Raw genomic sequence first — 26385 nt, 5'->3', positions numbered from 1 at the left:
GTTTTTTAATAAAAATAAATAGAATGGTAGATTTTTTTTTTTTTTTTTTTTGTGGTACGCGGGCCTCTCACTGTTGTGGTCTCTCCCGTTGCGGAGCACAGGCTCCGGACGCGCAGGCTCAGCGGCCATGACTCACAGGCCCAGCCGCTCTGCAGCACGTGGGATCTTCCCGGACCGGGGCACGAACCCGTGTCCCCTGCATCGGCAAGCGGACTCTCAACCACTGCGCCACCAGGGAAGCCCACCCCTTGCTATATTGATTGCAGTCGCCTTGCAGCTCCTGCCCTTGGTCCTCTTCAGGTGTCACACAAGGTCCTACCTGATCTGGCCCACTGCTACTTCTCTCATCCGGTCTCCCACTATTATTGCCTCAGTCTCTGTGCTTTACTTACACTGCCCTAGTTGTTATATCTCTAGTCCACCAGGGTGGAGGCCTCAGGGCCTTTGCTCTGCTTACTACGCTCTTCTTCAAGTTATCTGTCAGACTTACTCTCATTCCTTTCAGTTTTTTGAAGTCAGGTATCACCTTTATCACGATGCATTTTTTAAATTCCATATATAAAATAGCAGATCTTTTTGCCACTCAGCACTCCCTCTTCAACATACCCTGCTTTCATAGCATTTCTCTCCCATGTTACTTTATATTGTCTTTACTCACCCTGTAGACAGTAAGCCCTGTAAGATCAGAGATTTCATTTTTCTTTATCTACCATTGTATCTCCAGTACTTAGAGTAGTGCCAAGCAGCAGTAGGTGGTCAATAAGTATTTGCTGAATGAATTGAATGAATAAAGGACCAGGGAGATATCACCTTGTAAACATGGTTTGACAGATTTTTATTTGATCAGGGAGTTTTCAGAGTTGGTTAGGTCATTTTATTCTCTTGATCTCTGTCATATTATTTCCTAACTTTCTCCCTTTCCCAGAATTTAGTAACATATGTTATGACAGAACTTCTCAGGAAAGGAGATATTCACACAAATAATTTTTGGCCCTAGGAAGATAATCACTGATTGGATTAATTATTTCCCTACCAACTCTTAAAGTGGATGTCTTGTCTTTTCCGCAGGTTTTTAATCGGCTTTGGTTTCCTCTTGTGAGACCTGGTGCTCTCACAGTTCTTTCTCACATGCTGCTTAGTTTTCAGCATTCTCCAGAGGCGTTCCATTTGGTAAGTTATGACACAAGCTTTCTACACTGAAAAGACTTGTTTTAAAATTTCAAGTTAATATTGAGTCACATTTGTATTTGTGAAAACCTTGTAGGTTGGTCCTAAATCTAACTATTTTCATGTAGCTTTATGATTCCTTTTAAAATTGAGATTGTGAGATTTCCTTCCAAAGAATATGTTTTTAGAATGTTTTGGGTCTCACCAAAATTGCTCCACTTGCAATCACAACCAGCAACTGAAAGTTAAAAGTTACTCTTGTACATGAGAGATGTCACATGTCAGTGTCACTGTTGGTTGTGTGTTGCACAGGTGAACAGTGTAGGAGAAAAATGGTTTAAAACCACTGACTAGGGCTTCCCTGGTGGCGCAGTGGTTGAGAGTCCGCCTGCCGACACAGGGGACACGTTCGTGCCCCGGTCCGGGAAGATCCCACATGCCACGGAGCAGCTGGGTCCGTGAGCCATGGCCGCTGAGCCTGCGCGTCCGGAGCCTGTGCTCCGCAACGGGAGAGGCCACAACAGTGAGATGCCTGCGTACCACACACACACAAAAAAAACCACTGACTGCTTTAGAATTTCAGAAGCATGAAACCATAAGTCTTTGTTTTGTTGCCCCAGATTTAGGGCTTTTCATTCTCTTTCAGCCCATATCCTACAAATTCTGTAGATTCCACCTTTAAAATATATCCAGAATCCTACCACTTTTAACCAGCTACATCACTGCTTTTGATTTGATTTGATTTTGATTTTTTGATTATCAGTTATTGCAGGTGAAAAGTGACAAAATGTTATTTTAGGAACCTGTCCATTTTTCTATCCAGGGGATCACAGGAAAGCAGTGGTGTATGTGGTTATGTGCTTCCTCCAAGGTCTGATCCTCAGTTTTACAGGACTAGAAACTCATTATCAACACACCCACAATGTTAAAATCTTAGGAATACTGACCCACCACAAACAAATTCAAAGGAGACTGATAAAGTGCAGAATTTCAGTTGTTGATTGTCAGCTAGAAATGTAACTAGCCTCAGAGAATTATATACTCACATAGGCTACTTGGTGCCTCATTTCCAAAATCTTCAGGCTTAATAGAAGTAAACCTTACTAACAAGTAATTACATTATATTATCTCTTAGGGTGAGTGATTTCTGCAGTTCATTGCCCTAATTGGTGAGCTTGATCATCAGTTAATAACCTTATATCCATTACACAAACAAAACTCACACTTGAGCTAATACAGCAGCTATACTAGCAAAATGTTCCAAGGGAAAAAAAACTGTTTTTCCCTGTCTTCAGGCATGATCATGTATAGGCCATTTGAGAAAAGGTTTATTTTCAGAATTTCTGGGAAGGAAATCATCCATTCTAATATTTATTGCTCTCCATACATTCCTTAATCTCTCTGAAAAGAGAGTACTTCTGAAAAGTGCTGTACTCTAAACCTATTTCTTTGCTCAATTTTTTTAAAGATAGAAGATATCTCCTTACCTTGTATTGCTTTTTATTTCCCTGAAAATAGTAATTGAAATGGCAAATGGTTGACTTTGAAATATTTGGCTCCTGAAATAAGTAAATATTAAATCATTTATTTAAAGAACAGTTAGCTCTAAAGTAGAAAATTGTGATCTGGCCTAGTAAAGTCTAAAAACAAAGACCTACTAACTCTCTACATTCTGTGTGTATCCTGACCTGCTACTCACCTAAAATTAACTTGGGCATCTAGTAGTGGATCATGTGGTAGTTAAATCACCTATAACTCTAAATAACTCAGCGAAGGACTCAGGTTTAGGAGTTGCTAAGAATGAACACTAATCTGGAATCACCAGCATCATTATTCATTGTATTATACATTTAGAATATTTTAGAGCAAACTGAGATTGAAATTATAGTGTGTGTTATTATGGACCAAGTTGCTTTTTATAAGTGGAAAAAAATTTTTTAACAAAAGAGAAAATATCAAAGCTTCTAATTAAATAAGTTATACACATTTTCTCAAATAGTAACTTAAGTTTAATGAGTATCACAATAATGTCTGCAAATATTTAGATTTGCTCATTCAGAAAAAAAATCAACTTTCAGATATTTAGAAGGTAATAACCTGCTTGGATGTCTATCTATATGCTTGTGAAGAACTTAGTCTTATTTCCACGTCAGTGATCATTTTGACCACATAGGATGTAGTAGTAGACAATTATGTGTATTATCTGACTGCAGAGATCCAATCTACACTAGGAAGATTGTACACTAGCTTTTAGAGGATTTGGTATTTGTAAATTAAACAATCATTTAAAAAATTCTTTCCTCTTCTCTTCCATCTCTGTCTCTCCTGTCACCTCTGAGGAAACAATAATTTGGATTTCTGACTATTTTAGCAAGAGAGTATCTGATAGATACGGCTTTATGGAGCAAAATTATAATTCAGATTTGCTTTGAAATGTAGAGATGATAGCAGTAGAGTGAACCATTAGAAACTGGTAGTTTTATGGTCAGATTAATACCTTTTTTGGAGGTAAGATTGAAGAAAGTGGTGCAAAAGCTAAAGTGTGATTTCAGACCTCAAAGCACAAGAGTAAAACCAGAGACAGCAGAATGAGAATAGCAGTGTTAATTTAAGAATATGATTTTCTTTCTACAGGAAGGAAGGGAGTTGATTGGGATATAACTATAATTGTTGTCACTGCTGTTTGATGATAAGTCCATAGAGCTATAACTTCACTTTTATCACGAGTTAGCAACCAAAAAAAATGTTCTACACTGCTTTTTATTTGGTTCGTTTGGCTACTTTGAAAATAGTCTGAAGAAGGGCAAAGGTGGAAACAGGGAGACCAGTTGGGAGGTTTTGCATGAATTGAGGCAAGAGGTGATTGTCGGTTGAGATAAGAAAAGTTCTAGATGGTATATGTGGTATATGCCATGACATGTTATATGTTATATAAAGTGATATACAGCAAGCAGTGTCTTTCACTGGACAGTGGGACAGACTTTTTCTTTTACTTCATACAAGTTTGTATTGTTAAAATTTTTTTTTTACAATAAGTGTATAATTCATTTACAACAAAATTAAACTTTTACAGAAAGATAATATAACAAAATAGGAAGTTAGTGAAATTACCCTCAATCTCACTACACTACAATTTTTATGTTTTCCATCACGATGTTTTTTTCCCTGTATATTTTAACAAGGTATTTATATTTGTAATTTATATGCAGTTTTTGTATCCTTCTTTTAAAATTTAACATTACATAATATTTTGCTACACAGAAAAGTTCTACATGTAGAAAATAAGATGCTTTTTACATGTGAACTGTAAATATGTAGTATCAGATTATAATTAATAATTAGTTGAGACAAGTATGGCACCGTACTAATGGAATGAGCCATTACTGCAAAATAGATTTATTTTATTTTGTTAATAACCTCTTAAATATGTGATTGGCTCTGTTTTGACTTTTTATTCTAATTTTATAATGAAAGGACATTGTTGTGCTTATTATCAGTATTAATAGTTTTCTATGTATTTATGAGCAATGAGCATTTTAGATCTCGCCTTCATTTTTAACCCCAATTCCTTAAAAATAAGAGAAATTTCTAATTCACTTTAGTTTTAGAACTGTCTCTTCTTTTTGGAGGTGGGGCATAGGGATTGTTAGCGAGGATAACCATGCTTACATAAGATACCGACCCTAAAATAGAGGTAGTCCCTTATCTTAAAGAGAGGTACTGCTGTAGCCTGAGCTGTAATTTTATTTTTATTTATTTATTTATTATTTATTTTATTTATTTATTTATTTATTTATTTATTTATGGCTGTGTTGGGTCTTTGCGCATGGGCTTTCTCTAGTTGCAGCGAGTGGGGGCTACTCTTCGTTGTGGTGCACAGGCTTCTCATTGCGGTGGCTTCTCTTGTTGCAGAGCACAGGCTCTAGGCATGCGGGCTTCAGTAGTTGTGGCTCATGGGCTCTCGAGAGCAGGCTCAGTAGTTGTGGCACACGGGCTCAGTTGTGGAGGCCAGGCTCTAGAGCGCAGGCTCAGTAGTTGTGGCACACGGGCTTAGTTGCTCCGCAGCATGTGGGATCTTCCTGGACCAGGGCTTGAACCTGTGTCCCCTGCATTGTCAGGAGGATTCTTATCCACTGCGCCACTGGGGAAGTCTGATCTGTAATTTTAGTTACATGCATAAATTATCTTGAAGGTTTTTTGAAGTAGACTTTAATGTTCACACTCCGGTATAATTCTTTCAAGTGAAAAATCTAAAATTCACACTAGATGGAGCTCTTAAGCTAATTCTGGGTTTATCTTTTAAAACTTTCTCCCTACTGAACAATCTGGTAAATATAATAGCCCTAACATTTTTCAACTTAAGCCATTTTTTAGAATGGTGGCAGTGACTAAGGCTCCTATTTTGTACCTTAATTTGTTTGTACCGTAGTTTTAGATGGAGTCTAAGAATGAGGAGAGGGGTCTTATATGGAATTACAATTATATGTGATTTAAACCTAGATTTACCTTGATATTCTAGAAATGTTTAGCTTCATAACTTTTTTAGAAAAAGGCAGTGACTAAACATACAGAAAAGCATTTGCTGATTGTGTAACATTTGCATTCCATTTGTAGGCTAGAGGATTTGTTGACAATTTGTATAAATAGAGGAATGTTTGTCTTCTTTTCTGTTCAGATTGTTCCTCATGTAGTTAATTTGGTTCACTCCTTCCAAAGTGATGGTCTGCCTTCCAGTACAACCTTCCTAGTGCAATTAACCGAACTGATACACTGTATGATGTATCATTATTCTGGATTTCCAGATCTCTACGAACCTATCCTGGAAGCAATAAAGGTATGATAATAGTTGCACCAGTATTTGCGGAGCTGCAGCCCATGATGTGATAGATGAATGCGGTGAAACATTCCTATAAGCAGCTATTCATTTTACTATTTTATGGAAATATGCCTTTTATATGTAATAAAATATGTAATTGGAATCAAGTTTCATTAATTTTTAGGGAGTAATCTCTTATTTACTATAACTAATCTAAATTAATAACCATATTTCTACAATGCCAACAATGATAAGGTGTCCCTGTAAATTTGTAATACCTTTGGGGGAGATTTGGTTTAAAAAATGCTACATTAAGTTAATACATACATCAGAGTTGCATCCCAATATCTGAAACATTAAAATATGTAAAATATGTCTTAGAATCAAGGAAAGACAGTTTAATAAAATATTTGACTTATGTTTCTTCTGTTTTTTATTTCATTTTTGCTATGCATTGTTCATGAATGTCCATATTTCATAGAATCTTTACTTGAATTATTTGTGAACTTACTGGTTTTCAACTTTGTATAGATAACTGGATCTAAAAAGCGTTGATTCTGTTTGTCTTGAAAAATGGGTCACAATAAGCACACTTTCCTCTTAGTAGATTTATTGCGTGATCAGGGTAGAGCAAAAGAATTGAAGAACTTGCCTCAGCTAGGTGTATTCAGAAGTTATTGAAATCATTTCTATTAACAGTGTTCCTTTTTGAGATCTGAAATAAAATATAAGGTCTCGTTATCTTTACTTCTTATGTATCTGAAGTGAATTCAGAGCATGCTCTTTTTACTGTAGAGTTAGCTAAATCAAACTGAGCCCAGAACACAAGACTGTTCAGCAGTTATTGTGTACTACTGGTATGACAGTTTGACACTTCAGAAGTAAATGTCTTTATGTATAAAAGGGTTTTTTTGTTTTATTTTTTTACTTTTTTTTTTTGAACTTTAGAATTTTATTTTTTTACACAGCAGGTTCTTATTAGTTATCCATTTCATACATATTAGTGTATACATGTCAATCCCAATCTCCCAGTTCATCCCACCACCACCACCCCCCGCCACTTTCCCCTCTTGGTGTCCATACATTTGTTCTCTACATCTGTGTCTCTATTTCTGCCCTGCAAACTAGTTTTTGTCATGGATTTGATAGTAATGTTAATCTCTTTCTGCAGTGTCGCTGTGTCCATAGATGAAAGCTATTGCTGTTGTTAAATGTCATTCTTCACTGCTGAAGGTTGAAAATTCTGATAACTGAAATAGGCTCGGAAGAATCAAGGATCTCCCTCTTAAACCAAGGGAGGCACTTTCCATTAGCTGTCAACAACAACAACAGCAAAATCAAATCCAAAGATTAAAATTCCTTCAGAAAATGTTTTCTGAGGTCTGAGTACCTTCGATGGTAATAGTCCAAAAAAGCCTGAATGATTTTACCAACTTTCCTTATTCTCCAGTGCTCTACTCATGCTTGAAACCACTTACACTTAAAATTTTATCTCATATGTCACAAAGCAGGGAAGAAACTGTATCCTGTAATAATTTTTCTATATGGTTAAACATGAAATTGAGTTTTATTTCTTAAAGTCAGAGGTCATTGTGCTTAGATGCTTTCACTTTTCATTCCCTGATTACTTTGAGCTTTTATTTCTAAGGGTTAGTACTGGGTAAATATTAGTATTGAATGAAAAGGAGATATTATTTTCACTACAAAATTTGAAAGCAAATTGTTAAGCTTATTCAATTGTGTACTAATTTAAGTCCTTATTCTACTGCCTTTGAATAGCACTGCAATATACTCTCTGATGTCAGAGGTTTATTTTGAAAACATTTTGCTGGCAAATAGGAAATATAAATAGTTCAAATGTGACTTCAATTCCTGGTTCTTGAGTATTCCTCAGCTTGATAAACTCTACCTTAGGAGATACTTATTCATTTTAGGAGACAATTATTTTTGCCATGTAGTGTAATTTTTTTGATGACTGCTCAAGTATTATCAGTGATTTCCAAACTAAGTGGAAGAAAACAAAGGTTAAGTGTCAGTGGAAGAATCTTCTTTATGGTGTTAACTTAATAAAAAAAAGTTTATATTTTTACACTACTTTTCCTCTTTATGCTCTACAGGATTTTCCTAAGCCCAGTGAAGAGAAGATTAAACTGATTCTCAGTCAAAGTGCCTGGACTTCTCAATCCAATTCTTTGGCATCTTGCTTGTCTAGACTTTCTGGAAAATCTGAAACTGGGAAAACTGGTCTTATTAATCTAGGGAATACATGTTATATGAACAGTGTTATACAAGCATTGTTTATGGCCACAGAGTAAGTTTAAATTTGAGCTTTTTTGTTTGTTTGTTTTCATTTTAACTGTAGAAATTGATGCATGTTGATGAAATGTAAATGGTGGGATTATCTTCACATTATTTCCTATATATGGCAGAAATATTCATATTTTCATATAATTACCTTATTCAGAAATGAATTGCTTTTACTGCTCAGGAACTTCTAAAATGTTAACTTCTATAAATTCTACTTCATGTTTATATTATATATTGCATTTAGAGTCTTTTGAATTACTCCAAGTTGATATTTATTAATGTAACAGAGGGATTGATTGAGCTTATTTCAGAATTTAAGGGTCCTCAAGTACTAATTTGTTATTATCCTGTTTCTTTTAACCTGTGTATCTTTTAAGGTGGTCATGTTTTTTCTGCTTATAGATATTTTGCTGTTTTATCAGATCAATAACTCCTTTGTTGCTGTTAAGGAAATTCAAGCTCTGCTTCCCACCCCAAGTTGATAGATACTGAACAACTGTATAAACAGACATGTTTCTTTGCCATCTTACAGATTTACTTTCAAATTCATTTTCTTTTGCAGCCAAGCAAATAGGAAATCAGAGGTTGTTAGCTATGTGAATACAATCTGTAAAGGTACAAAATAATGATAAACTTTTCCTGAAGGCAAAAGCATGGTTGAATTTTTCTCTTCTGTACCAATAGAGTATTCATGGGACTTGACCAAAGATGTTTACAAATTGAGTTCTAAGCCTGTGTAAGTTTTTATGCCTACCTAGAGGAATCATAAACTGAAAGATAAAGAGTTTAGCTTTATTTTCTTTCCTGGCCTCAGAATATACTGTCAACACTAAGGTGTTTTTCATTTGGTCTAGTGGTTTCTTTTGTCGTTCGGTTTGTTTGTATTTGGGATTTTTTTTTTTTTTTAAGAAAATGTATACTCTTAGACACAAGTGATACTAGGCATAAAGCTAAAGTAATCCATGTCTCACCACCAGAGGTCATCTAATCCAGCCGTCTCATTTTACAGATGATAGAGAAAGCAGAGACCCAGAGCAGTTATAACTGGCAACCACAATTCAAAGAGCACATCTTATTGTACAGTGGCCAATACTATCTCAGAATAAGCAGACAGGATATTTTATTTCTTTGGTAATATGTAAATTCTTTGTGGTTTTAAAAAAATAAATCTAGAAGTACATAAAATAAACATCAGACATTCCCATCCCCAAGGGTAATTTGTTAACAGTTTTGCTTGTATTGTTCCAAACCTATTTTTTGTACAGAGATAAGATTTATCTAGTACAAGAACAAATGAATTGTTTTTTTAAAAATATGTTTATAAAGGATCCTATTTATATATTCTTTTCCAGCCACTTGTTTTTTTCTTTTAACGATTTGTGTTGGAAAGAGTCCCACGTTAGTGCAAATGACAGAACTGTGTCATTCTGAGTAAACAGGTGTACCATGATTTATTTAATCATATTCTTACTGATGAATATTAGATTGTTTTGCTTATAATTAATATCTCTCTGCCCATATGCAGTTATAGAGGATATTCTTTGAATAGGGTGTGCCAGATTGCTTCCAGAAAGGCTATAGCATTTGAACTTGCATACTAATACATGATTGTACCTATGACCCCATGCCTTTAGCAGTACTTGATATAATCAGTCTTTAAAAATTTTTCCAATCTGGAGGAAAATGTGTATTGCTGACCATTACAGAGTTTTTCCCTCTCTAGTTTTCTTTGTTCATTTGTGTTTCTTTTTTGAATAACCTATTCTTTCCATTGTGCACCTTTCTGTTGGTTCCTTTTCTTTTTCATACTGATTTATATATACTATGGGTGATAATCCTTTGTTTCATGCTTTCTTCCAGTCAGTATGATTCAAATTTGTGAAGTGTTTTGTTTGCAATTTTTTTATTTTATGTAGTCAGATCTGCTATTTATCATTTATAGTGTCTGAATTTTAGGAAGCCTTCCCCTCTATACCCCTTCCCCACCTTTTTTTTTCTTTTAAATACTTCAGTACTTTTGTATTTTACATTTAGCTCAATACTCTTCTGTGGCATCTGTGATGATGTGAAATCTTAATCTAATTCCATTTTTTTCCAAATGGATACCCATTTGTTCCTATACTGTTTTTTGTATAGCTTCTTTTCCCATCTGGCACTAGTACCACACTCTTTAAATCACTCTAACTTCATAGTAGTTTTGATGACGGCATATTTTTTTATTTCATGCAGATGTGAAAGAATTCAAAAGTTGTTTACTTAAGTTATTAGTTAATAGCTTAATCTATTTCTATTTGCTAATCCAGAAGATAGGAATAATATGTGACTGCACGTGGCCATTGCCAGGCCACGTAGTAAGAGTTCAATTACCATCATTCTCTTCCTTCTTCACTACATGGTAGGCAGTGACTTTGCCAGGTAAAGGGCCTTCAGGTAAGTGAAATTTTACTTTGAGGATAATAAGTTCTTGAACTAACTTCCTTTTAGCTTTTAAAAAAATGCATCGTGTGTATACATGTATACAAAAATCATTATATTTTATTATCTTTCAGTTTCAGGAGACAAGTATTATCTTTAAATCTAAATGGGTGCAATTCGTTAATGAAAAAATTACAGCATCTTTTTGCCTTTTTGGCTCATACACAGGTGAGTGTGTGTGTAGTGTGTATATGTTAATTGCCTTGAAAATCTTCTTTAAACTTCACATTATAGCAAACTTGGTGAACCTTTTTAACTGATGAAATAATATATATCCTCCCAGCACAACAAATCCACATAGAAATCTAAAAAGATACTGCCTAAAATCAGGATATGCTCTAAGTTTTTATTTCTCCCTTCTGCTTTACATTCTTGTAGATGAATATTTTACTAACTCATTATACTGATTATTATATATCTGATTTTCTATCCAAAAGTTAAGCTCCTTCATGAAGAAATCGTTAAAAATGAATCTTTAATATTAAGTTTATAGATACTAATCGGTAGATCTTCACAGTAATGAACAATTAAAATAATTTTGTGGTATCTTGGCTTCTTTTTTATCTCATTTCTATCATATGTACCCTTTAATTATGACTACTTCTAAGCTCTAGAACTAATGGATAAACTGTTTACCTATTAAGTTCTAGAGCTTAAAATTTTGTGATGATCATTTATGTCCACAGATTAATCCAAGGAAATGAGTTTATGCTAATGGCAAGAACATCACATAGTAAACAGACATTTATTGAGAGACACAATATGCAGTCTGATAAGCATTCAAAAAGGAATCCTTATGCTTGAGGAACTTATACTTTAAGTTTTGAGTAATACATATGAATAATATATATCATTTATAAATAATACATATTATTTTCTGGTTATACTCTGATTGTCTTAGTTTCACAGAGGTCTAAAGAAGTAGGTAGTTACAGCCAGAAGAGAAGATAGATTCGGAATCAGTGGAATTGAGTTGATAGGAATGGTTTCCTGTCTACAAGCTGAGAAATATCTCAGGTATAACTTCTTAAATGGAAAGAATCAAGACAAGATTGACATATGAGATGATTAGTGATGGCCTATGAGATACTCAAAGGATCATTTATACTATTCTCTATCTGGGGGAAATATGTTCATAAATTAAATTTAACATCTCAGGACCAAGGGAGATGAAATCTCCTCCCTGCAACTCCCCCCAAACATTGTTTTCTAGTAAATGGATTTATGCACTTGCTTTATCACTAGTCTGTATTTACTGTATACTGTATAGAGTCGGCCCTTGAACATCACAGGTCTGAACTGCAGGAGTCCACTTACACATGGATTTTTTTCAATAAATATGTACTATAGTACTACATAATCCATGGTGGTTTGAGTCAGCAGATGCGGAACCACAGATACATGAACAGATACACAGTATATCTTTACAGTATAAATTTTCAGTATACTGTAAAGTTTTTGACTAAGCAGAGGATTGGCACCCCAACCCCTATGTTGTTCAGTGGTCAGCTGTATAATATAAATGTGTGTATCTCTGCATATACATGTAGATATTAATACATTATATATACTATATTAACTTATTAAGTCAGAGCTATTGGGAAAAAAATTTTAGGAGGCTTCCAAACTCCCAATAAAAGACAAAAGGAATTAACAGGAGAACCTAATTAAAGTTCTGTCATAGTTGAGACCCTATCTGATAGCAGCCTGACAAGGACTGTTTTAGGTAGATTTTCCCTATATAATTTAAAAGGCTTTTCTTCTTATAATTAATAAAACTAACATTTATTGAGCATTTAAATTTGTCTAGCTCCTGTGCTAAGTGGTTTACATATATTAGCTCTTAATCCTCAAAATCAATCTATGCGGTAATAAGGTAGCATACCCATTTTACAGGTGAAGAAATGGGGCTTACATTACTTGCTTTCATGGTCATGCAAACAAACAGCAAGATTGGAATGTAAACCAAATGATTCTGGAACCCATGTTCAACCAGTCTACCAAATTCCTTTCCTTCAAAATACCATAAACACTCCTATTTTGATAAAAAAAATTTCCTTAACTGAGAACTCTGTCATATACCACAAATAAATTATAAATTTTCAAGTTATAATCACAACTCTTCAGATGCCTTTTTCAGTTCTTTTTTTTTTGTCATGGCAAAATCTAGGATTTCAACCTAGCTTGCTCTAAAGTCCACTAGCAGCCACTTCACTAAACTGCCTCTGTACTAAAAAAAAGAAAGTCAGCAACCAGTGAAAAGTCCCTAGCCAGTGTGTTCACATTCTGTACATTTATGACATGTGTACCCAGTCAAGGAAATTTTCACCTAAAATAAGTACACATGGTTCTGTAGAGTATGCCCCTTATTACTTTAGCCAGGATATATATTCACTAACATTTTTTTCAGATTTGATTTTTTTTTAAATTGTGGACTCAAGCACATAGAGGGTAATGCCAGGAGCATTATATTAATTTAAAGAGACTTGGGTTCTGATATAATCCCCTCTGCCATTAATTTAGCTATATGACCTTGGGCAAGTCCCATAGTTTCTCTAGATCTTAATTCTCATCTGCAGAATAAGAAGTTATGACCGAAAGTTACCTAAATTTATTTCTAACTAATTTTATGTGCCCTCATGTTTGGCACTTTGTGGTAAAGGTTAAGCCAGTGTAATTTTAGTAATCTTTATTAAGCATTATATATTAAGATTTCAGTTATTTGGTTCATGGTGTGAGAATCACTCCCTTGTGTTTTCTCTGTCAAAAGAGAGAAGCATATGCACCTCGGATATTCTTTGAGGCTTCCAGACCTCCATGGTTTACCCCCAGATCACAACAAGACTGTTCTGAATACCTCAGGTTTCTACTAGACAGGTAAGAAGTATTTCTAAAGCTATGATTTGAATTATGTTCTTTCATAACAGATTATTTCTACAAAACATCGTTTCCTTTAAAGACATATTTCAACTGTTAATCCCTAAAATACCTGCATTTATTGTATTTTTTAAAGTGTTCTTTTGTTTTCAATTTGGTTTCTTTTTTAAATTTTCTTACTTTAGACCAGCTGTTCTCAAAGTGTGGTACAAGGACCCCTAGGGGTTCCCAGAACACTTTCAGGGCTCTTCCCTTTTCGAACTGCATATCTGTGTATATGTAGTTGAGGCCAGATTTTCTTCATATACTTCATCCAGAACAACATATCACGATAGACTGAATGCAGGGCAGATATGAGGATCCAGCCTGTCTTCTATTAAGCCAGATACTTGAAGTATTGGCAAAATGTAAAACAGCGCCATTCTTCTAAGTTTTGGGGGGTTTAGAAAATATAACTATTTTTTATTTTAAAAAATGTTTTATTTTAAATATTTAAATGTTTTATTTTAAATATTTTATTTTAAATATTTTATTTTAAAAATGTATATTAACATGTAATGAGTTTATTATTGTTTTTAAATGTATTATTACCTTTATTCTCAATTTCTGAATACAGTAAATATTAATAGGTATAACCACATAAATGAAAGCTTTTGGGTTCCTCAATTTTGTTTAAGAGTATAAAGGCATCCTGAGACAAAAAAAATTAATAACTGCTCTTTAAACCAGTTCATAATTCAGTGGGTTTGGTAAATTTTATTGTCTTCTTACCACTTAGTTAATAAAACCTATTATCTTCCTGTATTTCCCTGTCTTTGCCTCCCTTCTGTTATGTGAATGACTAGTAAAGTTAGTTAAAGGTTGAACTCAACCTTCCTTCCATTCAGCAAGGATATGTTGAGTGGTTTCTTTGTGCCAGGCTTTCTGTGAAGTGTCAGGCAAACAAAGATATATAAGACAGTTAGTGGACATGTATAATTATAATAAGTGCTATAAAATAGCAGTATGATGAAAGTGTAATGAGAATATAGTGTAGGAACAGTTCCTAACTTCTCTTCTGATCTACCTTCTCAAACTGTTCAATATTCCTCTTGATTAAAGGAGGAGAAACTTGATTTTTTCTTACTTAAGCATTATATTTGATAAGAATAATTTGGCTATTTATATAGGCAACCAATATTTTAAAGTAGAAATGACATTTAAATTTAAGCAAAGTAGCTATATAATGATATACTCTTCTACAGGCTCCATGAAGAAGAAAAGATCTTGAAAGTTCAGTCCTCACACAAGCTTTCTGAAAGTCTCGGGTGCAGTGAAACTTCTTTACAAGAAGTAGCCAATAAGGCAGCTGTACTAACAGAGACCCCTTGCACAAGTGATAGTGAGAAGACATTAATCGAAAAAATGTTTGGAGGAAAACTACAAACTCACATATGTTGTTTGAACTGCAGGAGTACCTCACAAAAAGTGGAAGCCTTTACAGATCTTTCACTTGCCTTTTGTCCTTCCTCTTCTATGGAAAACTTGTCTTTTCAAGAACCGGCATCATCACCCAGTACACAAGATGGTGGTCTAATGCAGGCCAGTGTACCTGGTCCTTCAAAAGAACCAGGAGTCTGTAATCCATCAACAGCTGCCTTTGCCTGTTACTCAGCTGTGAATGAAAGAATGGTGGACAGTCCTGATGAGTTTCGCTGTAGTGAAGACACTTCTGTCCCTAATGACTCTAGCAAGATGCTTGTTAATAAAGATGTACCTCAGAAAGCAGGAGGTGAAACCACATCTTCAGTAACTGACTTACTAAATTATTTTTTGGCTCCAGAGATTCTTACTGGTGACAACCAATATTATTGTGAAAACTGTGCCTCTCTGCAGAATGCCGAGAAAACTATGCAAATCACGGAGGAACCTGAATACCTTATTCTTACTCTCCTAAGGTTTTCATATGATCAGAAGTATCATGTGAGAAGAAAAATCCTAGACAATGTGTCACTGCCACTGGTTTTGGAGTTGCCAGTTAAAAGAACTACTTCTTTCTCTTCGTTGTCAGAAAGTTGGTCTCTAGATGTTGACTTCACTGATATTAGTGAGAATCTAGCTAAAAAATTAAAGCCTTCTGGGACTGAAGAAGCTTGCTCCCCAAAATTGGTGCCCTATCTATTGAGTTCTGTTGTCGTTCACTCTGGTGTATCCTCTGAAAGCGGACATTACTATTCTTATGCCAGAAACATCACAGGTACAGAGTCCTCATACCAGATGTGCCACCAGCCCGAAACTCTGACATTAGCCTCCTCCCAGAGTCATTTATTAGGGAGAGATAGTCCCAGTGCAGTTGTTGAACAGGATTTGGAAAATAAGGAAATGTCAAAAGAGTGGTTTTTATTTAATGACAGCAGAGTGACGTTTACTTCATTTCAGTCAGTCCAGAAAATTACTAGTAGGTTTCCTAAGGACACAGCTTATGTGCTGTTGTATAAAAAACAGAACAGCACTAATGGTTTAAATGGGAATAATTCAACCACTGGACTCTGGGTAAATGGAGACCCACCTCTACAGAAAGAACTAATGGATGCTATAACAAAAGACAATAAACTATATTTACAGGTAAGTTGGAAATATAAGCTTCATCATTTGTGGAAAATATTTAAACAATTGACAGGTGGTTAAATGAGTGCCTTAATTTTGAAATCCAACTTCTGCATTTTTAAGGAATTTACAAAGTGGTGATTTGAAATTTGAATCTGGGTTTATATGAAATGGGTTCAACCTATATAGCTAAATTTTCTTTCTAATGTTACAAATTAGTTATTAAAAGTCACAAGTACATGCAGTATAGAAGCCCTTGTTTGTTTTTTTTTCTTATTCTTCCAATCCAAAAACATGGTATATCTCTCTATCTGTTTGTATCATCTTTAATTTCTTTCATCAGTGTCTTATAATTTTCTGCATACAGGTCTTTTGTCTCCTTAGGTAGGTTTATTCCTAGGTATTTTATTCTTTTTGTTGCAATGGTAAATGGGAATGTTTTCTTGATTTCACTTTCAGATTTTTCATCATTAGTGTATAGGAATGCCAGAGATTTCTGTGCATTAATTTTGTATTCTGCTACTTTACCAAATTCATTGATTAGCTCTAGTAGTTTTCTGGTAGCATCTTTAGGATTGTCTATGTATAGTATCATGTCATCTGCAAACAGTGACAGCTTTACTTCTTTACCAATTTGGATTCCTTTTATTTCTTTTCTTCTCTGATTGCTGTGGCTAAAACTTCCAAAACTATGTTGAGTAACCTTGTTTGTTTTTAATTAGAAAAGATGTGATCTTTATAAAAGCATGCCATATAGAAATTTAGGAAGCTTAATAAAATGGAAGTATTTTCCTCTTCCCTTCAGTCCCACCTGCCAGGGGAAACAACTGCTAAATTTGTATTTATTCCTTCTAGACCTTTGTATAAATATTTTAATGACTGTTTATTGACAGTCAGGTGGATAAAGTAAAGGATACTAAAAGGTAGAATATGTAAAGAAAGGATATTTGTATTCTTTAAGGACCTGATCAGCAGAATCATGGCAGTAATAGAACAATTAGTAAATAAAAACTGTGGAGTAAAGGTTTCATATGAGCTGAATTTACTTTTCGCACAGAGTTAGCGCTTTTTCTTACTTTAAAGTTAATAAAGACCTTGCTGAAAGCATTTTTCGCAGAGTTAGTGCTTTTTCTTACGTTAAAGTTAATAAAGATCTTGCTGAAAGCATTTTTCTTTGAAACCTGCCAACTTGCTATCAACATAAAGGACCAACAGTAAATTGTAGTTAAAATTGTAGGTGTATTAATTGGGTAGTCCAAATGATTGTATGAGTTTAAATAAGTAAGTTTCTAAAAATTTTTTATTACAGACTCCTAAAGGATACAGAATAAGAAAAAACAGTACTGATTTTTAGAGGGAAGTTTACTCAAAAAGTTTTCAAATTTACTGTATTAAACAATACTCAAATAACAATACATGATACATTTTTAAAGGAGTATGGCAATGTTCCAGAGTCACACAAAAACAGTACTTTTTACAGAAAAAAAAATAGAAACTCAGAATATTCATTATTCACTACCAAAGACTCTAACATCCAGTCAGAAGGCTTATGTTCAAGGTAATAGAGTATACTCAAACATGTCCTCCTCACTACATATTGAATAAGCACTTAGATAGGACTCATGATTCTTGAAGATTGGAGAGGTGGAGTGTAAGAAGGTTAGGTTAAAATAGAAATTTTCTACAGTATAAAATATGGAAATAAGGCCCAGTGCAATCTTGACTTTTGGAAATATGCAGAAACTACTCTAATTTGTGTAATTGTAATGCCAAAAGCTCTTTTAACCATAACAACTATTTGTATTGCAACCTGGCTCTACATGATTTTCTCTATCTTGCCATTTACCCCATTACATCCTGATTTTACAATGTTTGTATGTGATGAGCCATTCTTTTCATTATTATTTTAATACCCTTATGTCATTATAAAGGAAAACCATTATGTACTTTGTTAATTCAGTTTCTCAGTGTTGTGCAGTTGTTCTGAATTCCATTTTAAGTCTCAGGCCAGTTGTTTAATGCAAAAAAGATATCACTAAATTTTACATTGTTATTTATTTATTTACCTGTATTAAGACTCTTAGGCTATTAAAGCTTCATTATCAAAGTGCTTTTTTAAAGCAAATTGCAAAAACATACTCAACTCTTAATTAGAAACTTAAATATATTTAGACTTTAATTGATAAAGTTTGAATTGTGATGTTTCTCATACTGTGTAACTGAATCACCTGGCATCTTAAGTTTGTATTAGGAGACTATAGTGTTTCTTCTGTACTGATGAACATGTTCTCATAATTGCCAGGCAGTGAGAATGTGTGATGTTGAGATTTTTGTATACAGCCGTTTTCAGCTATCATTTCTTAGTTTTGAACAAGTGGAACCTGTATGTTATGTTTTTGCTCTTATTCTCAGTTTTGTTTTTACATTCATTCCTGGGGTATAGTTAAAAGTTTGTGCCCATTTCATAGTAATAATGCTGTGTAATAGATTGCTATGTCTAGGATATAACTTTGGCTTTAAGAAACAGCATTATACCTATTTATAAAACAGTTGTAAAAAACTTAATCAGATCTTAGTAAAAATAAGGGTGTGGAGTTGAGTAAAGTCACAACTAGATTTACAAGTGTTAGAAAGACTCTTGCTGTTTCTATAGTATTAGCAGGATTAGTGGTTGTGAAAAGCCTAGGCAAAAAAATCCTGTCTGACAAACTATTTTCTACTCTGTATCATAGCCTGACACATAAGAGAGCAATGTGAACTGTGGATCTTAAAGTAAATTATCTCTTCATATATATTTCTCTCCCCAACTTCCATTAGGAGTATCTCCATTATTTTAGTGTCTGGACTACCAAAATCATGCTTTCAGTTAGGATCCAGTGAGAGAAAAGCTGTGTGAGTCGCACCACCTATCCCCATGTGTCCCACACCAGCTGCAGACAGTTCTCTCCTTTCGTGTTCAGTTTCTTTCCTTTGTTTCTTTGGAGAAGGTGGGAGTTTGTCTTAATTTTTTTCTTCATCACACATACAGAAGAGTATACATTATATCTGTGTAAAGGAAAAAAAAAGATGGATTAATTTAATGTTTACAGATTTATTTAAATGAGAGATCTAAGTATACTGAAAGGTTTTTGTCCCAAAACAACAAAAACTCCTTTTTGTCACTAGATGTACAATCCACTGCTGAAATAAGAATTAATTTTAATACTTGATATAAATTTGGGATATAAATTACATATGCACTGAGATTCATAGTTTGTGACATTTACCTAATATTGTCATCTGTATTAAAAGAAATAAAATGAAAAGCAGTTTCCCCTACTTCTATCCATAGTTTAAGCTTATCTTCTGAAAACAGAATATAATACATTTTTCTCCCTCGGCCATGTATGTATGTATGTATGTATTTATGTATTTATTTATTTATTTAACATCTTTATTGGAGTATAATTCCTTTACAATGGTGTGTTACTTTCTGTTTTATAACGAAGTGAATTCGCTATACATTTACATATATCCCCATATCTCCTCCCTCTTGCATCTCCCTCCCTCCCACCCTCCCTATCCCACCCCTCTAGGTGGTCACAAAGCACCGAGCTGATCTCCCTGGGCCATGCAGCTGCTTCCCACTAGCTATCTGTTTTACATTTGATAGTGTATATTTGTCCATGCCACTTTCTCACTTCGTCCCATCTTACCCTTCCCTCTCCCCGTGTCCTCAAGTCCATTCTCTACGTCTGTATCTTTATTCCTATCCTGCCCCTAGGTTCTTCAGAACCTTTTTTTTCTTCCTTCTCTTTTTTTAGATTCAAGCCATGTATTTATATAAATAGCTAAGAAAGTAAAAATGGAATATTTCTTTCTTGGGAAGCTCTCTATCTTAAAATATAATATAGGTTTCAGGTGTCTCAGAAGCAGTGGAGTTACTAAGTTTTGTATTTTGTAGGTCCTTCAACATAGTTTCTGGTGAGAAGTCACTTTTTAACAAAGTCCAGGCAAAATTTGCCGTACCTTTTGGGAGCAGAACTTCTTGAAATCTGCCTTGCATATTTACTCAGTTTTATTTATTTCATTGGGGAAGATGATCTGTATCCTAAACCAGATATTGTTTCTTAGATCCAGAGTCATATTTTCATTGCTTGTTTAGATAGCTTAATAGATTATAGAGCCATAATAGAGGATTTTTGTTTCTTATTTTTGTGTCTTATTTCTGATATATCCATTGCAGCTTTTATTTTCTCTCTGTAAAATGTATGTAATTCTTACTTTAATTTTACAAATTGAAGAATAAATTACTATAGCTCCTGAAAAATATTGTGTGGTTGGACATGATACAGAGGAGCCAGCAGTTATAAATGTTGTAAATGATAGAGTTAATTAAAAAAATGTTTTTGAGAAATATCCTGCAAATTAAGTTTTAAAAGCCTTTCTAAGGCCTGTTAGGCCATTCTGCTATAAGGATTTCTTAGGTCACATTCAGCCCTAAAAATATGTGGTTCTTGATAATTTTGTGTATTGGGAATCACACAGCAGTCGCTGTATGCTTACTGAGAAACAGGGTGTCCGTATATGAGGGATAGATGTCAGGTTAAGCCTGGGATTTTTTTCTCCATAATAAAAATTGGGCATCTCATGAAGGGGGTAGAATAGTCAACCAAGAAAATTTAGCTAGAAATTGTAAAATAAAATTACCTTGCCAGGAGGAGCAAAGTAATTGGGCTTTTAGTTGAAAAATTGAAAGTAGTACAATTTTTGTTATTAATGTTGACTGTACTATGAAAGTTCTTCAGGATGATTATACCTAACCATTTAAGGGTTGTGCTGTTGCTAGTGGCTTTTAGACCTTGTTGACACCGATGACCTCACTTGAAAGTTATAGACTCTTTCCCAGGAACATGGACATATATCAGAATATTTTCTTCCTAGGAGTTTGTGCCAGTTTTAGAATCCAGTTCTACACCTTGCCAAATGAATTTGCAGTTTCTTTATAAATAAATAAATAAGTGCTTATTCACATTTGTTCCTTTCGTGGCCAAGTACCTAATAGTGTTCTAGTCTGAAATCATTAATATTTACTGAGCACTTAATATGTGTCAGGCACATAGATGAATATGGTTCCTTATAAAAGTTCTAATAATCTGGTAGGGGGAAGTTTTAAGTAATACTGTAAGGAGACAGGCTCCTTTTCCTTAGCAGTGTTTTTGAGATGTTATTTACTGAGAAATATTCTGAGGAAAGGGTAGGAAAAAAATTCAGCCTTCTTTCATTATTTATACCTTTTACTGTAATCACCCACTTCCAAAATAGCTCCACTTGACAGAAAATGTAACCTTTGAATTCTGTGTTCTGTGTATTAGAAAAGAAATCCATTCTTGTATATGGTGATGAGTGTTGAAAGAACTGTGATATTTCTGTAGAGAAATTTTAAGACTGTGGAGCTTCAGTTTCATCTTCTGTAAAGGCGGGTACTGAAAGAGAATGGCCTTTAGGATCTGTCATTCTGTAGAGTTATACTAGGATTTTGCTCTCTACCTTGTTCACTCCATCTGTGATTAGGTACTCGACTTTAGTAAGATTTGGTAAAGATTAGTGTAATCAATATTTTTAAAGTTACTGAGATTTGAAGGATGCTTATTAAGGATTAAGGCAATTTAAAAATATTTGTGTAGGTGATACCCATCCACTGTATTTAGAATTTTAATTTCATAAAAACAATTTTTAATTTTAGGAACAAGAGCTGAATGCTCGAGCCCGGGCCCTACAAGCTGCATCTGCATCCTGTTCATTTCGGCCCAATGGATTTGACGACAATGATCCACCAGGAAGCTGTGGACCAACTGGTGGTGGGGGTGGAGGAGGGTTTAATACAGTTGGCAGACTCGTATTTTGATGCTGAGAGAGTCCAAAATGCACTGGTCACAAAACATCCAATACTATGACTGTTTAAATGTCAGACTGTAACAAATATCATATCTATCTTTTATTTTTCTTTTCATTAGACCGTTATACAAGAAAACATAGCGCTTGTTTTTATTTTGTTGACAAAACGTTTATTAACAAAATGCATCATTGGAAAAAAATCTACCTCTTAAAATTCCATTTTCTTTTATGGTTAGACATGCTTGACCAAAAATTTTCAGAGGCAAATATGTACCTGGTCCCTAATTAAGCTGCATTAAATTTAGTAGAGGCAATTAAATGGTCCTGTCCTCAGTTTTACTGAACAAAAGATAGATTTCATTTAGCATCCTTTATAAAAGAATTGGTGTTAGAGGTGAAGGAAATATTGTTAGTAAGGAAAGAAAGAAAATCTTTTATTTCCTGTGTAGTTACCCCATTATTAAATTCAAGTCTTTGAGAATACTAGAGATGATATAGTCTCTCATGAAGGCAATAACATAAACTTTATCGAGCTGTAGTACTTTTCAGGTTTGTTCAGTGCTGTCTTCAGCATCACTGTATCTACATTTCAAGTACAAATGTTTTAAAAAAGGATTATTTATACATATGTGCTGAATTGATTTTAAGAAAGGTGCATGATCCTGTAGGAGCCACATTTTTACCTAAAAATTGCTAACTTTGTAGTGTTTCTAATTGTTTGAGGATTTTAAAAATTCTATTTCAGGGAGTATATCTTCTGTGTGTTTTGAAGGAGGTGAGTTCTGTATGTGCCTTGCAGTACTGTAATTCAAAAATAGGAATCTTTGGCTGCGGAAAAGTTTTTTACAAATGAAATGTTAGGAAGTAATTTTTTGTGCTAATGTTAAAATTATAACCTTTTGAAAGGTATTAGATTTTCCTGAAGTAAAATCTGATGGTTCTAAATCAATAAGTGTAATAGTTTGTTTTTAACTCTTAGAAGAATTCAGAGGAAATCAACCTAGTCAAAGTAAAAAAATTTTTTCGATTTTGTTACTTAATCCTCAGAATATTAAACATTGATCACATATTTTTAGAGTTATACATTTGTGGGGTTTTTTGTTTTTTCTCGTTTGAGTCATGCGTTTTGCACAGTTGTTTCTGTTTCACAGTTTCAGATAAAATGTCGAAATGTCAGCCCCTATGGTCCCACGTTTTCTTTTGCCAGGAAACTGGAAACAAGTCACTTCTCCTGGGTCTTGATTATACAGTATTTAGAAGTTATCCCAATTGTCCCCATTCCTAAAAGTTTTAACTTATCCATGGTGTACATTGTTCTGAAGATTGGTCACATATTTATTTTGAAAACATTTTAAGGAAAGAATGTTCTTTGGTGATTTGGGGTTTATCTTTTTCCCAAGCTTTTAATGGCAGTGGTTAAAAACAGAACTCCTCATCTTCATTCTACTACTTCCCACTCCTAACCTGTTTCTAGTCACCAGGAAGATTAGGAAAACTGATTGGATTAGTTAAAAACTGGAAATTCTTTTGCAGAATTGAGATTTCTCTTCCCTACAAATCACTGAACCAGAAAGTTTTTTTTATCAACTGTCTTTCCTCTGGACTTCCTATTGATCTAATAATGAATGTCTAAGCTATGCGTTCAGTTATCCACTGGCTAGATAAAGATTTATAGTCAGATTATATCAGTCTTAGCATCTATTGAAATTGGTAAAGTCATTTAATACTTGGTGGGTTGATAGTGGGCTCAGCTGCTTCTACTAGAAACTTCCATAAAGACAATTAGACCTACACAAAGTTTTATCTATGAAAATAGCAAGTCATTCAAAGATTTTTATGTGTCAAGGTAATACATATTGAATTTTCAAAATGATAAGAGAAAGATGAAACTCTAGTTATATAATAATACTGAGCATATTTAGGTAACTTCATACCACTACCAAAGACTGGAAATTAAAGATTTCCTTTTAAGATTAAAAATATAGTAACATTAATTATTTGCTAAGCTTTTATTTATTTATTTTAGAGAAAATTAATTTTTTTCCTTTTTTTTTAACATTTTTATTGAAGTATAACTGCTTTACAATGGTGTGTTAGTTTCTGCTATATAGCAGAGTGAATCAACTATACATATACATATATCCCCATATCTCCTCCTTCTTGGTCTCCCTCCCACCCCTGTAGGTGGACACAAAGCATGAAGCTGATCTCCCTGTGCTATGTGGCTGCTTCCCACTAGCTAACTATTTTACATTTGGTAGTATATATACGTCCATGCCACTCTCTTACTTTGTCCCAGCTTATCCTTCCCCTTCCCCATGTCCTCAAGTCCATTCTCTACATCTGTGTCTTTATTCCTGTCCTGCCCCTAGGTTCAACGGAACCATTTTTTTTTTTAGATTCCATATATATGTGTTAGCATACGGTATTAGTTTTTCTCTTACTTCACTCTGTATGTGAATTTTTTAAATTGAAGTATAGTTGATTTACAATGCTGTGCTAATTTCTGTTGTACAGCAAAGTGATTCAATTATACATATATATACATTCTTTATTATATTCTTTTCCATTTTGGCTTAGCTCAGAATATTGAATACAGTTCCCTGTGCTATACAGTAGGACCTTGTTGTTTATCCCTTCTATATGTTATAGTTTGTATCTGCTAACCCCAAACTCCCAGTCCATCCCTCCCATGCCCCTCCTCCACCTTTGCAACCACAAGTCTGTTCTCTATGTCTGTGTGTCTGTTTCTATTTTGTAGATATGTTCCTTTCTGTCATATTTTAGATTCCATGTATAAGTGATATATTGTCTTTCTCTTTCTGACTTATTTCACTTAGTATGGTAATCTATAGTTCCATCCATGTTGCTGCAGATGGCATTATTTCATTCTTTTTTATGGCTGAGTAGTATTCCATTGTGTATATGTACCACATCTTCTTTATCCATTCATTTGTTGATGGACATTTACATTGTTTCCATGTCTTGGCTGTTGTGAATAGTGCTGCTATGAACATAGGGGTGCATGTATCTTTTTGAATTATAGTTTTGTCTAGATATATGCCCAGGGGTGGGATTGCTAGATCATATGGTAATTCTATTTTTAGCTTTTTGAGGAACCTTCATACTGTTTTCCATAGTGGCTGCACCAACTTACATTCCCACCAACAGTGTAGGAGGGTTCCCTTTTCTCTACAGTCTTCTCCAGCATTTGTTATTTGTAGAGTTTTTAGTGATGGCCATTCTGACTGGTGTGAGTTGGTACCTCATTGTAGTTTTGATTTGCATTTGTCTAATAATTAGTGATGTCGAGCATCTTTTCATGTGCCTATTGGTTATCTGTGTGTCTTTGAAGAAATGTCTATTTAGGTCTTCTGGCCATTTTTCTATTGAGTTGTTTTTTTGTTATTGGTTGTATGAGCTGTTTGTATATTTTGGAAATTAAGCCCTTGTGGGTCACATTGTTTGCAAATATTTTCTTCCATTCCGTAGGTTGTCTTTTCATTTTGTTTATGGTTTCCTTTGTAAGTTTCATTAGATCTCATTTGTTTATTTTCGTTTTTATTTCTATTGCCTTGGGAGACTGACCTAAGAAAACATTGGTACAGTTTCTGTCAGAGAATGTTTTGCTTATTATCTCTTCTAGGAGTTTTATGGTGTCATGTCTTATGTTTAAGTCTTTAAGCCATTTGAGTCTACTTTTATGCATAGTGCCGGGGTGTGTTCTAACTTCATTGATTTACATGTGGCTGTCCAGCTTTCCCAGCACCCCTTGCTGAAGAGACTGTCTTTTTTCCTATTGTATATTCTTGCCTCCTTTGTCTAAGATTAATTGTCCATAGGTGTGTGGGTTTAATTTGGGGCTCGCTATTCTGTCCCATGTATCTGTATGTCTGTTTTTGTGCCAGTACCATGCTGCTGTGATTACTGTAGCTTTGTAGTATTATCTGAGGTCTGGGAGGGTTACGCCTCCATCTTCGTTCTTTTTCCTCAGGATTGCTTTGGCAATTCTGGGTCTTTTATGGTTCCATACAAATTTTAGGATTATTCTAGTTCTGTGAAAAATGTCATGGGTAATTTGTTAGGGATCTCATTAAATCTGTAGATTGTTTTGGGTAGTATGGCCATTTACCAATATTAATTCTTCCAATCCAAGAGCATGGGATACCTTTCCATTTCTTTGAATTACCTTTAGTTTCCTTTATTAATGTTTCATAGTTCTCAGCATTTAAGTCTTTTGCCTTCTTAGCCAGGTTTATTCCTAAGTACTTTTTTTTTTT

At 34.3% G+C, this 26385-nt stretch overlaps 1 protein-coding gene across 2 annotated transcripts in view; it reads left to right on the top strand.

The window, feature by feature from the left end:
- The window catches only part of USP38 (ubiquitin specific peptidase 38), a 32999-nt gene extending 9822 nt beyond the window's left edge, over positions 1-23177 (top strand). The window contains exons 4-10 of one of the 2 annotated variants that reach the window (XM_024736155.1): positions 1069-1170; positions 5843-6001; positions 8101-8294; positions 10840-10933; positions 13536-13642; positions 14887-16246; positions 21954-23177. In XM_024736155.1, the coding sequence (XP_024591923.1) occupies positions 1069-1170; positions 5843-6001; positions 8101-8294; positions 10840-10933; positions 13536-13642; positions 14887-16246; positions 21954-22115 (2178 nt within the window). In that variant the 3' untranslated portion in view covers positions 22116-23177. The remainder of the gene's footprint in view (positions 1-1068; positions 1171-5842; positions 6002-8100; positions 8295-10839; positions 10934-13535; positions 13643-14886; positions 16247-21953) is intronic. The other variant, XM_024736157.1, reaches the window with a different exon arrangement.
- The last annotated feature ends 3208 nt before the right edge of the window (positions 23178-26385 follow it).

This window comes from Neophocaena asiaeorientalis, unplaced genomic scaffold (assembly GCF_003031525.2).
Source record: "Neophocaena asiaeorientalis asiaeorientalis breed wild unplaced genomic scaffold, Neophocaena_asiaeorientalis_V1.1 scaffold7, whole genome shotgun sequence".
NCBI lineage: Eukaryota > Metazoa > Chordata > Mammalia > Artiodactyla > Phocoenidae > Neophocaena > Neophocaena asiaeorientalis.
The sequence above is the reverse complement of the archived record's forward strand: the minus strand, read 5'-3'. Positions and strand labels throughout refer to the sequence as shown.